This window comes from Macaca mulatta, chromosome 15, assembly GCF_049350105.2.
Source record: "Macaca mulatta isolate MMU2019108-1 chromosome 15, T2T-MMU8v2.0, whole genome shotgun sequence".
Lineage (NCBI taxonomy): Eukaryota > Metazoa > Chordata > Mammalia > Primates > Cercopithecidae > Macaca > Macaca mulatta.
In genome coordinates, this window is record NC_133420.1 from 90,803,372 (window position 1) to 90,820,886 (window position 17,515).

The 17,515-nt window shown below is 35.2% G+C and overlaps 1 protein-coding gene across 15 annotated transcripts in view; it reads left to right on the forward strand.

Moving 5' to 3' along the window:
• The window catches only part of PTPRD (protein tyrosine phosphatase receptor type D), a 548,445-nt gene that overhangs the window by 343,992 nt on the left and 186,938 nt on the right, over window positions 1-17,515 (forward strand). For all 15 annotated transcript variants that reach the window (XM_077966648.1, XM_077966651.1, XM_077966654.1 and 12 more), the window contains exons 8-10: window positions 880-1,461; window positions 12,153-12,286; window positions 14,770-14,914. In XM_077966648.1, the coding sequence (XP_077822774.1) occupies window positions 880-1,461; window positions 12,153-12,286; window positions 14,770-14,914 (861 nt within the window). The remainder of the gene's footprint in view (window positions 1-879; window positions 1,462-12,152; window positions 12,287-14,769; window positions 14,915-17,515) is intronic.

Sequence of the window (17,515 nt, forward strand, 5' to 3'; positions counted from 1 at the left end):
CAATTAGACCTCTAAAAAGATGGATTTTATTGCAAATATTTGTTGCGTAGCTACATCAGATATTTCTGATGTGGAATATAGAATGCATATTAATATGACAATAAAATACCTTAAAAAGTGGTTCATGAATGTGCCTTAATTTAGTTCCTTCAGCAATTTTAAATATTAAGAATAAAACATTGATTTGGAATTTCTGTTCTTTTGCACCTTAAAATTTTTGGTTCGTTTATTTACAAGAAAGTTTTTAGTAATGGTACTATGTCTTACAACAATATAGATGCTATTCTTTCATAGCAATTTAATTTCCTTTTAGTGTATTCCACATTTTGTTCTTTTCAATGTTTATTGGTATTTCAGTTTTACCGTTTATTTACTGGGGCAAGGGGCTAATTGGCCAAGCTTTTGGTATAATAATAGTAATAACTGCAGCTAATACTAAGGTTTTGTGTGAGTTCCATATACATTCTAAGAATCTTAGTGGATTGGCTCATTAATCTTCACAGCAAACCCATGAAATACAGTTACATACAGCTGTAGAATATAACTTAAATAATAATGTTTTTCCCATTTTCACATGCGGAAATTAAAGCAAAGAGAGGTTAAGGAATGCATGCAGGATCACTTAGCTAATGAGTAGAGGATTTGGATACAAGCCTAAAAATATGCTATCAAGCCCTTCTAGTGAAGCAGTATTTGTGTCACCTATGTATGTTTTACTGTACTTCCTGGCCACTCAGAAAACTACTCTTTGCTGTAGTTTCATTTAATTAAATCTTCAGTAGACACATAATCCTGTCATTTTCATAGTAGAGTTTATAGATTCTTGAAACATTCTAGGGATGATGGGTAGTCATTGTCTTTTATCTTCCCCCATCCAAGCCTTACCCAAACCTCCAGGAACTCCTATAGTGACCGAGAGCACAGCTACAAGCATCACACTGACGTGGGACTCTGGGAACCCTGAGCCTGTTTCTTACTACATAATTCAGCATAAACCTAAAAACTCTGAGGAACCTTACAAAGAAATTGATGGGGTGGCGACCACACGCTACAGTGTCGCTGGACTAAGTCCCTACTCGGATTATGAATTCAGGGTTGTTGCTGTCAATAACATTGGGCGGGGGCCTCCCAGCGAACCTGTGCTGACACAGACCTCAGAGCAAGCACCATCCAGTGCCCCAAGGGATGTCCAGGCAAGAATGTTGAGTTCTACCACCATTTTGGTACAGTGGAAGGAACCTGAAGAGCCGAATGGACAGATCCAAGGATATAGAGTTTATTATACAATGGATCCCACTCAACATGTGAACAACTGGATGAAACACAATGTAGCTGACAGCCAAATCACTACTATTGGCAACTTAGTGCCCCAGAAAACATATTCTGTCAAAGTCCTGGCTTTTACCTCAATTGGAGATGGTCCACTTTCAGGTGACATACAAGTCATCACTCAGACAGGAGGTAAGTTTGGTTCAGGATGGGAAGTATGGCAGGCGGGAAGGGCTGGTGCAGAGAGGGGAGGAGGACCAAAACAAAGAAAGAACAAAGATGGTATAAATTTTAATTTTTGAGATTTAGGGCTTCAAAGCAGGAGATGATAGATATCGGAAAAGGAACAAGCATGGACATCTGAAAAACTAATCATTTTGAGCAGAACAATGCATTTAGCACCCCTTCTTTTTAATTTGTATGGGAATGACTTGAAGACTTCTCTGCATGAGATAGAAAAATGTCTCCCCTATGCCCAGTTTTGAGAATAGAAAAACTACACTTCCTTGTAATAGCTAGTATGGTAGAGTGGTCTCAAAAGAGTATTTAATTTGTGTAAGATTGGATGGTTCAAAACAAAGCTAAAAAATAAAACTGTTCCAGGGCCTTGGGTATTTGAATGGCTTATATTTGCCAGAAGCTACTGGCTTAAAAATAAATATTCTCTGAGTGGCTTTAATTTCTATATTTCTTTGTATGGCCTCAGTGGACAAAGAAAGACAGTTACTGAGATCTCAGATAGAACTTTGGGGCCTGATTCATTAACTTTGCTAAGAGCTACAGCAGACATTAAACTATTTTATGAAGGAATACTTGGTCCTCCCAGTGGTTTTATTTTCCTAAGAGGATATTAAACCTCTTTGGTCTTTAATTCAAGGTGATCAGTTTTGCTTTGGGCTAATATAAAATAAGAGACCTCTTGTAAAGTTTATTCTTGAGCCAGGCGCAGTGGCTCACACCTGTAATCCCAACACTTTTGGGAGGCCGAGGTGGGTGGATCACTTGAGGTCAGGACTTCGAGACCAGCCTGGCCAATATGGCAAAACCTTATCTCTATTAAAAATACAAAAATTAGCTGGGCATGGTAGCAGGCGCCTGTAATTCCTGCTACTCGAGAGGCTGAGGCAGGAGAATCACTTGAACCTGGGAGGTGGAGTTTGCGAGTTCTCAAAGAGCTAAGATTGTACCACTATACTCTAGCCTGGGTGACAGACAAGACTCCATCTCAAAACAAACAAACAAACAAACAAACAAACAAATGTTTATTCTTGAGCATCTGAGAGCTACTTCTTTGACTCCTTATTGAGTTGGCATCTTTTAAACCTGCATTAATCTACGAATGTTTTGGCAGCATGCTGTTGTCTTGTTCTGAAATCGACATAATAATCATATTATTGGAGACAGTATAATCTGTAGACATAACTCACTGCTAATCCTGGTAATTAATAAATTTTCTCAGATGCCTGTACTAGATAATGTATCTATCATCTATTTCACTGATACCTGTAATCACTGACTTGTTTTCACGTCATGGTCTTTATATGAAGTATGCTTAACTGTTTTCCTTGCTTCTAGGAATCTCAGAGCACATTTATATTAATAGTTTGTCTGGCTTTATTTTCATACCATTATTTGGTTCTCATTGGCTTGTTCATGGATTTACTCTTTTCTGTACGACATTGTAGGAAAGCCAGCTATAAAAATATGTTTCACCACAGTTGTATTAAAAACTGTCCATATATCTTCTCTATGTGCCATTTGCAGTACTTCTGTATTTATATGCTGTAGTAATATGCAGAAAAAAAATACTGTAGGCTGTTCTTATCAAAAAAGCTTCTCATTGGAAAATGTAGATATCTGTAAATCTTGTTCTGCTTTTTCTTGACTAAAAGTGGTCAACTATTATGAGATTGCTTTTTGTTATACTGTTTTAGCAGCTACATAACTATTAAAAAATTATAAGAAATTATATGGGGACTTACAGTCCACTTTCAGCTTTTTAAATTTCTCAGCGGTGATATTTTTTCAATCCTTGGTCTTGGAGTAACGTAACCAGGGTTTGAATCCCAAGCTTTCATTTATTAGCTGTCACCTTAAGTGATTTATTTCATCTCTCTCTGAACTTCAGTTTTCTAGTCTACAATAATAACCACCTTATAGAGTGTAGCGGTTCTATTTGTTTTCTAGTGCTCCTGTAAAAAAGAACCACATACTAGGTGGTTTAAACAATGGGAATCTATTGTCTCACATTTCTGGGGCCTAGGAGTCTGAGATCAAGGTGATGGCAGGATTGGTTCCTTGTGAAGGCTGTGAGGGAAAATATACTTCATGCTGCTGCCCTAACTTCTGTTGGTTGGTTTGCTGGCAATCTTTGCTGTACCGTGGCATGTAGAAGCATCATCTGATCGCTACCTTCATCTTTACATTATGTTATTTAAGCATTCCTGTGCCCAAATTTCCCTTTTTACTAGTACACCAGTCATAACGGACTTGGGGCCACTCTTATGGCCTCATCTTAACTAATTCCATGGGTAAGATCCTATATTGAAATAAGGTTATTCTCTGAGGTACTATGGATGAGGATGTCAATATATGGATTTTCGTAGGATGCAATAAAATTCATAAGAGGATATAGATTAGATAATGGAGAGAAACATTCTGTAACTTAATATGTAAAACATTAAATTATTAATATGTAATCATCATAATAGTAGCTAACATATGCAGGACACTATACTATGAACTTTGCATGTGTTTATTCTCACAGACCAATTAGGCAGATGTGGAATTATTCCATTTGCCAATGAGTAAATTGAAGATCAAAGAGGATAAAAAGTGGTTCAGAAACTTGCCTTAGGTCATAAGGTTACTAAGTGGAAAAGCAGAATTTAAATCCAGGGATTCTGGATACTTTTAACTACTGTGCTAGTTACTGCTATAAAGAAATACCCAAGACTGAGTACAAAGGAAAGAGGTTTAATTGACTCACAATTTCACATAGCTGGGGAGAGCTCAGGAAACTTAGAGTCATGGCAGAAGATGAAGGGGAAGCAAGGACCTTCTTCACATGGTGGCAGGAGGGACAAGAGCAAAGCGGGAAGAGCCCCTTGTAAAATCATTAGATCTCGTGAGAACTCACTCACTATCACAACAACAGCATAGGAGAAACCACCCCATCATTCAGTCACCTCCCACCAGGTCCCTCCTTTGACACATGAGGATTACAGTTTGAGATGAGATTTGGATGGGGACACAGAGCCAAATCATTATCAACTACCATTACCTTTTAAATTAATAATATGCTTAATGTGATAGTTTTTGCGTTTTTATGCCCACCTAGGTATGCAATTAAATGAAAAGAGGCAGGAAAAAAAAAAAAACGCAATTGTTTCATTTGTTCATATATTTAAGAATTATACATAGCCTACTTCTGAAATACTGAAGTAGCTATTAGATTATTCCAGTGCAGAAGCACATGAAAACATTTAGAAATGAAAAAAAAAAAAAAGTAAGTTTATCTAAAAGAAGTGGAAGGAAGAACTTTTTTATGAAAGATCATTACACTCAAGCACTAAATTTGGCTGAAATTTAACTCAATTTAAATAAATTTGGCTAAATTTGGCTCTAAGTTTTGTAAGCACCAGTTTAAAGATAGAAATCTATAGTGTTTCATATTTTTATTTTCTAATGGCAGGAAGATTAAACTATCTAAGAAACAAAATTTTTTTCTAAACCTAATTCAACCAAAATGTGAATCTTTGACAATTGTGAGAATCCTTGTATTTAGAATGCTAAATGAAAAACACTGATGCCGGCCGGGCGCGGTGGCTCAAGCCTGTAATCCCAGCACTTTGGGAGGCCGAGAGGGGCGAATCACGAGGTCAGGAGATCGAGACCATCCTGGCTAACACGGTGAAACCCCATCTCTACTAAAAAAATACAAAAAACTAGCCGGGCGAGGTGGCGGGTGCCTGTAGTCCCAGCTACTCGAGAGGCTGAGGCAGGAGAATGGCGTGAACCCGGGAGGCGGAGCTTGCAGTGAGCTGAGATCTGGCCACTGCACTCCAGCCTGGGTGACAGAGCAAGACTCCGTCTCAAAAAAAAAAAAAAAAAAAAAAAAGAAAAAGAAAAACACTGATGCCTTCAGTTGCAATTTATGGAAAAATATAGAAGCAATGTTTAAGTAGACAGACCATATCTTTATTTTTTTATATTACCAGTGGACAGAATATGACATGGAATCATTACTCAGTGAAGGTAATATTATCAGAGGGGCAATTGAGTTACTGTGAGCTGGGGACTCCACTTTCAAAAGCTCTGATTTAATTTAGTGACAGAACTCAGAAAATCTAGATGAATGGGACATGGATATATTAGAATAGTTGTTCCCACTCTGTTTGACTAACTTTTTTACATGAAGATGTTTCCAAGAATCTTTCATAATAGTTTTACTTTTAATACCTGTTGATTGAGAAGATATCTAGTGATATAATGACTGCCTGCCAAGATCAATAAGCTAAAAAAAACCCTCCAAAATAGCACAATGATTTGATCTGTTCTATAGGCTTCATTAAAAAGGCCAGTGGATATTAGTGGACACCTGCCAAAAACAGTGATGTTTGTTCTGATGTAATTAATACTGAGCTGCTCCTTTTTCTTGTTACTGACTAAAGAATTCTTAGGATTTATGCTAGGACAATACCCACTATGAAATACAAAATTTAAGGATATGATTATTTGCACTGCAATTTTTCTCCTCCAACTTCATGAAAATTTAGTGATCAGTAATATGTAGGCATTGAAGTACATTTTAATTACAAATACACAGATAATGTACATTTTGATGTCTTCTGTGTCTGAAAGGTACTCATTTAGTTTTATTATCTTTAATTCTGTGACATTCACATTCCTATTTTTTTTTTGAAACTGGATTCCAAAAGAACAGTATTTAGGATCAAAGTGAGGTTAAGAGAGAAGTCTCACTTTTGATTTTATCTAATATGAGTCACACAGATGGATATAAGTGAAGGATTGATGTAAATTTGTATATTTCTGGTAAAACAGAAAATGAGAATATGATCTGTCTGTCTTATAGTGAGTTTTTCTCCTTGATTGTGAATATTAGTACAGTTGACTGTGTTGAGTAATCTTTAAATGGTTTTAAATATGAAAAGACTTTCATTGTGATGATTATTTTCTGAAATACGGGTCAGTCTTCCCAGTTCTCCATAGCCCTGACTTCTGGCATTACAAAGTCACTTGCAACTAGTTTACCTTGAAAATATGGGAAATATATGGCCATTGACAAGGGAAGTATTTATATTAAGCTAGAAAAATATTTTCATTATTAGAAAACACATTGAGGAAGGAAAAAAGAACATCCTGTAGTTTTCTTATAAAGGTAATTATACTAAAAGCATAGGGTAACTATATTTTATAGAAGTGCAAATAAAACTCTGATAAAAAAGTAAGTTAAATCTCAAACCTAATGCATTAAATGTTGCTTGATGTTCATGCTAATTAGAGGCATTATAAATCTTAAATCCTAATATGTGCCTTTTTTTCTGAACTTTCTTTAGAAAGCATGTCTGACCTTTAGTTCTATTCATTTAATAGATTCTTGAAAATCATCTGACTTATATGGATATATGCCTTCAAAAGATAAAGAATTCTATATATATATTTATCAAATACTAATGACTAGTATCAACTTTAAACATTTTAGGGATGTTAATGCTATTACAAATTCTGGGCATTGCAAAAGTGTTAAAATATAAGCTATGACATTTAGAGACAAAGTCTCTTAGGTTTCCAGAACTTTATAAATCATTTCATTAGTGTATGTCAACAGTCCTATACAAGCAAACTAGAAAAAGACTGCTTTCTAATAACCAAAGTTCTGAGTCCAATTTAAATCCTTTTTCTGAATAGTTTTAGCAGTGATTAAAGGAGCACTGGATATAAATACAACTATAATAAAATTTAACTTTTTCTCATTTATATTTAATGACTGTTGAGAGTAAGATTTGTGCTGATGCTTGTGTATTAAGTACTTATTTTGTCAATGATATATTTGTGGCATTTACACATCAGACTCTTTGTTTTGAATTTTGTTTTGTTTTACTACCATTATAATTCTGGCTGTCGGTTTTATTGTTGTTATCATTTATCAACATGCTAGATACACACATTTTAAAACACGTACCTTATTAAAATACTAGATATTTTAGCAATCATGGGTTTTCTAGTATCTTTGGTCATATTTCATATTTATACTATAGCAAGATGAAACTGTTGTTTAGCAGTGTAATATGTGTCAACCTTTCTTTAGAGATAATCTCTAAATTTTATTCAAATATTAATTTCTTCTAAGATATCAGCATTTCAGATAATGTGAAGGTTTCTCTTTTGTTAGTCTCTTTTTTATCCCTTTTCTTTGCGTTGCTTTCACATATTTATATAGAGTATAATTATAATAATGCTCAAGTACTTAATATGTATTAGTGGGATTATAATCTTATTTTAGGGACTTGATAGCTCACATTTCTATTTCCTTGTGAACATTAAATAAGTAATCAAGAGGAAGGACATACCTTTACACTATATAATGACTTCTTAAATATAATATTAAAGAAAAACTTTTGCTTAGTTTATTTCTTCTTTCCATGTCCTATTGTAAATTTGGTTTATGGTCAGTATCATCTCTCTCCTTTGAATATGAAGTAACTGCTTGAAGGTCTGGATATGTTGTTTTTATTTGCCCATCATTTTCCCAGAATCTCACATTTTCTTATAAAATTTATGTTAAGTTAATCAGCGAAGGAAATGTTACAACACAGAAAGGCTCTTGAATAAAATAAAAATAAAATAAGATATACATAGACAAAGGATTGGTAAGTGAAGGTAAGAAAAAGATACCAGTGAGAAAGTGTGGTGTGTAATGATTACAAGAGTGTAAAATATCTATGTGTAAGAAGGCGAGGCACAGTGGCTCACACCCATACTCTCAGTGCTTTGGGTGGCCGAGGTGGAAGGATTTCTTGAGCCCGGGGACTTCAGACAACCTGGGGCAGCATATTGAGACCTTGTCTGTACAAAAAAATTAAAAAATTAGCCGGGTATTATGGCACATGCCTGTAGTCTCAGCTACTCAGGGGGCTGAGGCAGAAGGAGCACATAAGACTTGGAGGTCAAAGCTGTAGTGAACCATGATTGTACCATTGCACTCCAGCCTGGGTGATACAGTAAGACCTTGTCTCAAAACTAACTAAATAAATCAATAAAATGTAGGTAAATATTTACATTTATACATTTGTATATATAAATACATATAAACATATATATAGAGAAAACATTAATAGTAATGTGAAATGGGACCTCTGTAGACACAATATTTGGTATAAAAATTCAATTGACAGATAATGAAAGTACTCCCCTGTCTCAAGTGTTACAGAGAAAACAAATATGACAGTCTGTAGCCCCTAAAGTGTTTTCTTATATACATATATTATGCTTATTAGGACCAATATGTTGGGAATTTAAAAATACATTCATTTTATACCTTTTTTTAAAATTCCTTTGCATCCTCCGCTTCATGGTGGTGGGTTTAAATATGATGAAATGCCCTGAGGAAGTGATATCATCAGGTACACCCTCAATTTCCGAGGAAGTGTGGGTAGTAAACCCTTAAGCCATTGATGAGTCTGGAGCCTGAGATCATGGAAGGTTAGTTTAGAACCCTGACCCATATGCTGAATCTAGCCTGTAGACACATTTTTGCCCCATACAGTGCTTTTAAAATTCAATTAATTTTCAGTAATTAAGAATGGAAAGGTTTTACCTGGAAGGTTCACGATCAACTTCTGTGAAGAAAATCTGAGGCTGGGACAAGAGTGGGCCCACATTTCACAAGGCAGCAGCCTGCTGTCACTGAGCATGGCCTGCGCTTCCTCTTCAGGTGGGGGGCACGCGCCACTGGGCCCCAGGCCCCTTATGGCCTTCTCACTCTTCTAAATTACCTGACACCTCCAAGCATTTGTGTTTGCATCACATGTTTATTTTATACGTTATTTATTTATTTATTTATTTTAGAGACAGATTCTCACTGTCATCCAGGGTTGTTTGCAGTGGCTCAGTCATTGCTCACTGTAGCCTCACCCTCCCGGGCTCAAGTGATCCTCTAACTTTAGCCTCCCAAGCAGCTGGGACTACAGGCATGCTCCACCATGCCCAACTAATATTTTTAAGTTTTACTATTTTGTAGAGACAGGGTTTTGCTGTGTTGCCTAGACTGGTCTCGAACCCCTGATTTCAAGCCATCCTCCCAACTTGGCCTCCCAAAGTGCTGGGATTACAGATGTGAGTTACCATGCCTAAGCCTGTACCACGAGTTTAACATCTAATACATGAAGTTACCCTCCGAACCATTTCAAAAGGAGGATAAGGAAAGAACAGGAGAGAACCCCCTGTACATTAGATGAAGACACTTTGCATCAAGTTGTCTAGCCAGCTCTTAGCTTTGTGCAAGAATAAAAAGGACAGTGTACTCTCTGAGACGCTGATGTGTCTACTTAAGTCATTATTTAGAGGGAAGGGGCTCTTAATAGAAACAAACAGAATTACATGATCAGACGAAGCTTGTGTCACTAAACAAGAATGAAATATTGAGACCAACTGGGAATTTCCTCAAGACAAATTAAAAGCAAAAAGTAAACAGTTTAAGTAAGAAAAAGTTAATTAGGTTTCCAAGATGTTTTCAATCAATGTCAATTTATTATTAGCATTAGGCAGGGAAGAAATGCATAAGAGGCAATTATTATCCTGAGAGCAGCCCTTCAATGTTTTCTGTGTTTCTGATTCTTGACCATACTGTACTCCGGTTTGGTTTGAGTCAGGAGCTAACACAGACTTTCTTGTTTCCCAGGAAATTGGGAGAAAGAAAGAAGCAGATACAACTAGGAAAAAAAATCAGTGACTGCATACATAGGCATATGTGTGCATTTTTAGCCTGAGAAACCCTTTCATCATGTGAATATTAGATCCTATCATAATTTTCCCATCTATCTGATCACTCTTGTTTCCATTGTTGCCCCTGCCAGTGCTTTCGGTATTTCCCTTTTAGAAATAATGCATTTTCCATTTGCTTTGCAATTTGCCTATTTGTGTTTTGTTCCCCTCTGTCCCTCTGCTTCTTGCTTCTCGATGTTTTATATTCTTTTGCCTTTCAATCTAAATGATTGTGTTAGGTCACCCACTGGGCAGGTCCTGGGGAAAAAAATATGATACTCTGTTCAGAAAGTAAGTTCCCAGAGACATCAAATCAATGAGACTTTCAAGGCCTGTGATTTTTAAAAAGAGAGAAAAGATGATGAAGGCAACTAGAAATAGGAAGCACTGATTATTTGTGACCTTAAGCATCAGTCCAAACATGTATTCCTGTACACACACACACACACACACACACACACGCTGACTTACCAGAGCAATAAAATTATCATTAGGGATTCTACAGATCATTCTTGAAGACTGCTTTAACAGAGGGCATTTTTAAAAGCTATACTACAGAGACATAACTATAACAGAAAAGGAAAGCAATACATTTTCTCCAAAGTCTTCTTTTCAACTACAAATTATACTGTATTGTATGTGTTTTAAAATGTTTTTGCTGAAGTTGCCACTTTAGATGTTTTAAAGTACACTTTAGATGTTTTTTTAACTCCTCTGCTGTGGAGTATTATTGTTTTCTTTTTTTCTTTAAATATAAATGGAATTCTCATTTAAACTTGAGGGACTGTGAACATATGTTCAGCCACAGAGCAGTGAGACATGCCATAATATCAAGGGTAATGATCAAAATATTTTACAATTGGGAAAGCATGGACACTCACCAATCAGAGCAGACGGTGGCCAAGAACAATGTACTGTTAGATGTGCCAGTGACACCCTGACTCAGCCTTGTGTGTAAGGGATAGAGGGGAACTGATAGGCTCAGGTGTGGACTAGGACATTTAGGTTAGTAATTATTCTAGTATATTTGAGTAAGGTGTTTTAAACCGAATAGACTTTCCGTTCTTTATTACAGCTGATAAACAGCTCTTCCAGATTGTCTATCAAATAGATTACGTGGCTAACAGAATTATAGATGATCTCTTTAAGTTACCATATTTCTGATAAGTAGTATTCTATAAACGTCTTAATTTTAGTAGTAGTTCAGCTTTGTAGCACTAGGGGGGATATTTTGTTTGTATTAGGTGTAATGCATTAAATAATTTAACATAGTTTAGAGATTAGAAGTAATTATTTGTAAGTGATAGAGTTTTGTTTTGTTTTTCCTTTTTTACACCTCTTTTTCAAAATATGGGCTGGTAAGACAAAATGCTAAGTGATTCTGTTTGCCTGTAGGTTTTGTTATTGGAGTAAAGGTAGGATCTTATAAGTTTAATTGGAAATAATTTTTAATGTTACATGTAGTGCTAGAGAGTAAGTTCCTACTCAGTTGTAAATAACAATACTTTTAGGTATTTAGCACTTATGCTTTTGGCAATATTGCAAGAGTTTTATTTAAATTATATTATTTATTACTAACAACCATATCATGAAGTAAAGAATTTTTTCCTTAAAATTAAATTCAGAGGCCAATAGACTTTATACTTGTTAGTTCTACTATATCTTGTGTAGACGTTCTACTACTCCGGAGCAGGATTTATAACATTGTACTTGCCCTGTGTACAAAGAGGTTAACTTGGACAATGTAAAGGAGCTTGTTTTCCACTAAGCTGGTACATATGTACAGATTTCGAAAGGTTTAAACGGGTACACTATGAAAGAACTTTGTGAATACTCCTGGTGATTGTGAGTTCAATCCTTTGCCTCCCTGTTTTTAGTACCAGGGCAGCCACTAAACTTCAAAGCAGAACCTGAGTCTGAAACAAGTATTTTGCTCTCTTGGACACCTCCACGCTCAGATACCATTGCCAACTATGAGCTGGTCTACAAAGATGGGGAGCATGGAGAGGAGGTAAGACTATAGTGTTTCTCACCCTGGGAATTATTCCTTACGTTGGGTCACTTCTTTATTTTTGTGTATTTACCCACATTCTTGGTCAGATAGCTATTGAGGACCTTGATGGAAAAGATTTACTACTGAAAAGAGGAACTTGACCCCCCCCTCCCCAATCCAAAACAACAGCAACAAAAACAGCAGAGTGGTTATTTGGAGGCTTTGGGGAAAAACAAAACAAAATAATTCTTGCTCCTATTGGAATGTGCTTCTGACAGAGCTCCAAGTTCCATAGATGTATCAGGTTATAGAAGAATAAATACTCAGTGAGACTTGGGGACTGTCTTTCTCTTCTGCATGAAAGTATTTAAGTCACTGTGGGGACAGGTGACTACATTAGCTCTATATGTTAATGAAAGTCCTTGGCTAGATGAACTAGTCCTTGGCTGGATGAATCTTGCTATGAAGATTTCCCATAGCAAATGTTAATTTGTTTGCTATAAAGTATTTGGTATGAAGGTGAGTGTATATAACATTTGAGTATGCTGTGCAAATAAAATAACAGAGTGTAGAAGGCATGGCAATTATTGATCGTCATTGAAAAGAGAAATGAAAACCAATATAACTAACTCATTAATAGCGCTGTTCTAAAGCATCTAATTTTTATAGTAGCACTGGAGCTAGCCTTTCTTATTAATCTGTTTCACATATAATAAAATGGAGGCATGGAAAAAAAGTTAAATAATTTGCTCAAAGTCTCACACTAGTGGATGGCAGAGCTGGGATTTGAGTCTAGGCAATCAAGTTCCAGAGTCTGTGTTGTTAATGGTTAGGGTCTACTGCTTCTCGAGTGCAGCTTGAATACATTATAGAAATCGATATTAAGATACATCTAACATTTTCAAAATGAGAATACATAATAGTAATAAATATGTTTCTTTTATTATTGTGAAGTCCAATGGGGAACATTAGGACAAAAGGGGTTAATGGCACTATATTTGGATATTGTAATAAATTAATATGTTCTTGTAAACTGTTTTATTCCATCTGTTTGAATTGAGCAGAATCTCAAAAGAATAGGTTTTAAATGCAGTGCTTTTAGATTTAGCTAACAAAGCCAATATAAATTTAGATTTAGCTAACAAAGCCAATAAAAAATACACTTAAAAAGTTATATAGTTGAAATGCCGGTATGACTTAAAGTGTTCATGATAACAACTTGAGCAATTGGTGTTTTCTATAAGGCTTAAATCAGCTTTGAATTATTTTAAACCTTCATTACCACCACCAAACTAAAATACATGCATACATACACACATACATACAAAGAGTAAAGGAGAATTGTGATGCTTGAATGTTGGCTCAGCTACTATGCTCTACAATTGCTTATTGAGGGAATTCTGTTATTTCTTATTTGGTGGATCTGAAATTTCTGAAAACTTTTGTATTTGTAAGCCAGAATACCCTAGGGATGGTTTCTCTAGTTTTATATTTGAATTCTTCTTCTCCTTCTTTTTTTTTTTTTTTTGAGATGGAGTCTGGCTCTCTCGTCCAGGCTGGAGTGCAATCTGTGCTCACTGCAAGCTCCATCTCCCGGGTTCATGCCATTCTCCTGCCTCAGCCTCCCCAGTAGCTGGGACTATAGGCGCCCGCCACCACACCTGGCTAATTTTTTGTTTTTTAGTAGAGACGGGATTTCACTGAGTTAGCCAGGATGGCATTTGATTAACGGTGGCATTTGATTAACAGCGGCATTTGATTAACAAAATCGTATTTCAAAAGTCCACAAAAGTTTGTGAATTTATTTATTTTTTTTTTTTTCTGGCTGTAGGTTTCTATATTCACAAAGAAAGGAAGGTTTTCAGTTATTTTAGATCAACCTAGGGTAGTAATGTGGTTTCCAATAAATTGTTCAACTTTCTTTAGTGACTAACATGATTTTTATCCCATCAAAACTAGGCAATTTCAAATTTCTTTTATATAGCAACCTCTTGTAAATTGTATACTGGTTACTGTTGCTACTTCTGGTCATATTTTCTTTGCCTCCAATTGAGATTTCAGAAGGTCATGGGAGATGAGTAGATATCTGTTCAATTAAAATTGCACATGTTGGGCAGATTCCACTACTAGGGGCAGGTGTCAGTTTCTGTTGTGATCTGTGTCACAGCAACATACATGCATTTAAGGGCAGAACATACTCATGGGTGTTGGACTCTCAGTCTTCCTCTTATCTGATGTGTCTGGCTAACTGTGTCAACATTAAAAATATCTCTGACTTCCCTTCTTCCAGTTACCTTTGTAGAAACTTGCCTTTTAAACTGATATTTTCATTATATAATTTCCTTAGTATAGCCCTGGATAATACTCACTATTGACTCCTTTGGTGATATTTTGGTGAGATTATAATCCTGATGATACAAATCTGATAGTCCAGACAGTGTGATTAAAAAGTATTTGCACGAATCTTACTGAAGATGACCACATTCTCTTATTGCTTCCAGCAACGAATTACCATTGAGCCAGGGACATCATATAGGCTGCAAGGACTGAAACCAAATAGCTTATACTATTTCCGTCTGGCTGCACGCTCCCCTCAAGGCCTGGGTGCTTCTACTGCAGAAATATCAGCTAGAACCATGCAGTCAAGTAGGTGTCTCTCTTTGCTTACTCTCTGCCTTTTTATTTCCTCTGGTAGATGTTGCTAGCTTTCACCTTCACCAACAGGCAAACCTGCTAATATGATTAATAGTTAGTAGTCTCTAGGTTAGTATGCATCACACTTCACAGATGAAAGTGTAACTGTGACTTATTTTGGTCTCACAATTGTTCCAAATAACAGATCCCACTTTCCCACATTGAAAGACTTTTAAAGAAGGTGGTAGACCTCCATGGGTGAAAAGTGGGTAAAAGGAGTTAGATCAAGCCCTGTTTAATGAACTATAAAGCTTTAAAGCAAAATTCACATTGAGAACCCTGCAAAATAATCATAGGAGGGCTTGGCAAATGAAAGAGACTGCAAAAGACAAAAAAAAAACCCTTTATTTTTTTAAGCACACAGGCTTTAGCTTTGTAAACAAACAAGTCCTTATTTCATGTATTTGTTTCTACTAAGAAAAGCTCAGCTCTGATGACTTGTTTCTTATTAACTCTGTGTGTAGTACATGTGGAAATTTGGAACATTAACAGAAAATCTGTATCTGGACAAATTTAGAAACAATGGAATAATGGCAAACATATTTGCAATTCTAAATTGTATTTTGTTTCCTCCGGTTCAATTTCTTTTTGGAACTGTTACCCTTAAGCATAGCTGTGTTTATCACAATGGGGGTTAATTGTGCCCAGGGCAGATTGTTTTGCATAAAGTATTATACAGGAGATTATTTTTGATGGAAAGTTTGGTGGCTTATAATACTATTAATTGCTTTTTATTAGTAAGTGTCTACAATTCATTGATAAAAATACTATTTACCTTGAATTGAAGAGTTGTGTTATTTTTGATTTCTTTGTATGACATTTTGTCTTTGCTTTTTGACATAGTGAATTATACAATAGATATCTATAATAGAAATACATTGAATTTTGTCAAGAAGATGCTCTGTTGACCTCATATTTAGACCTATCAGCAAACCTGATATTTATGTTTTAAAAGATTAATTTCCTTCCATATAAATGAGCAAGTTTTCCACCATTTCATTTTCTATAGAAACTTGAAAACTTTCAGGGTTTTTTGATAATAAAATGTATGTTTTTCCCTCTTAAAGCATGATTATTCACATGAAAATGATTAGGATCCTGTTTAATCTGTTAGTGATTATCGTTTATTCCCGTAAAATTTTCTTTCATTTAAAGGCATAAGCATGTAAATTAATGCATTCCCTGTATGTCTGCTTTGAATTCCAGGCAGGCTAATAAATAGTATTGTGGAAGATAATTTCTTAAAACCAAGCATTTAGTTAAGAGAAATGTTACATGCTTCAATACTGTATTTCACATGGTTTACAAACCTCACTTTTTAACATATGTACATACAAATTGAATAGACTTTTTATAAGCACATCAAACACTTATCTATTCCTTATTTTATTAAAGTAAAATTTTCAAATGGTGTTTAATATATTCTCACAAAATAGGAGGTCTGAAGATAGCCCTAGTGAAAACCAAATCAGCTTTTTAAAAAGAATTACAAATGAGTCCTTGCTGTTACATGAACAACTCAATTTATTATGAATAATGATAATGCATATAAAATAGATTTATAATTTGAGGTATAAGAACCCCTAGTCAGAATCAATAAAAATGAGATTCTAGTGGTTTTGCAAATCTTATTCCAAATTTACAAGGCTGTCCTATGAGGATTCCTTTTTTGTCAATACGGAGAGCTTTTATTTTGATTGACTATGATAATGAACACAAGGCACGTAAATTAAGAAAGACTGATAATCCCCTGAACAATTGGATACACCTGGTACTCCAAAATATTAAGATTTACAAAGTCTAGGGAAATCCCCAAACTACGCATTTAAATATAAAACATAGGATTGCTTTATTCACTACCATATACATTACTTTAAAAATATATGTGTGTGTATATGGATTTGTATTATCTTTGCCCACTTGTTTGTTCTTCTTTAGGAACATACGTTATTAAGTTTTAAATAATAGTAGTAATTGTGCTGTCTTTTATTGGTTTTTAATTTTTTTAAATCATAATATTTGGTTAATTTGATGGAAAATAATTGCTCAGAAAGTGACTAGTTTAATTTAGAATGGGCAGTAAGAAAGTATATCTTTTAACTCTAATATAAACCCTATGTTGTATGAATATGTACAAAATGAAAGAAATTTTGCACGTAAGTTATATCTTTTCCAGTTGATACTTGAGTTTGAAAAAAACAGTTCTTTTTAATGACTGTGTTATTGACATTTTGTAAGGGATAAATGATTATTATTGATTTTACCAAATTTTGCTGGTGGGGTCTAATTCTTCACTAGCAATGGTGTCTCAAGAAGAGTTATAATTAAAAAGCTGAAAGCTGACGTAGGGTAAGTACAAGTTACAGTCAGAATCAACAAGCCTGACATTACCCTCGGGTAGGTAAACCTTGGACTCTGCATTTTCATCCTTTATTGATTCTGCATGCTCACTGTATATGGGCTACGATCAATGTTAAGTTAACATTTTTTTATTATTATTAAAACTGGTCAGGCAAACTCAGTTTTCCAGATAGAGTGAACCCTCTTAGGTTT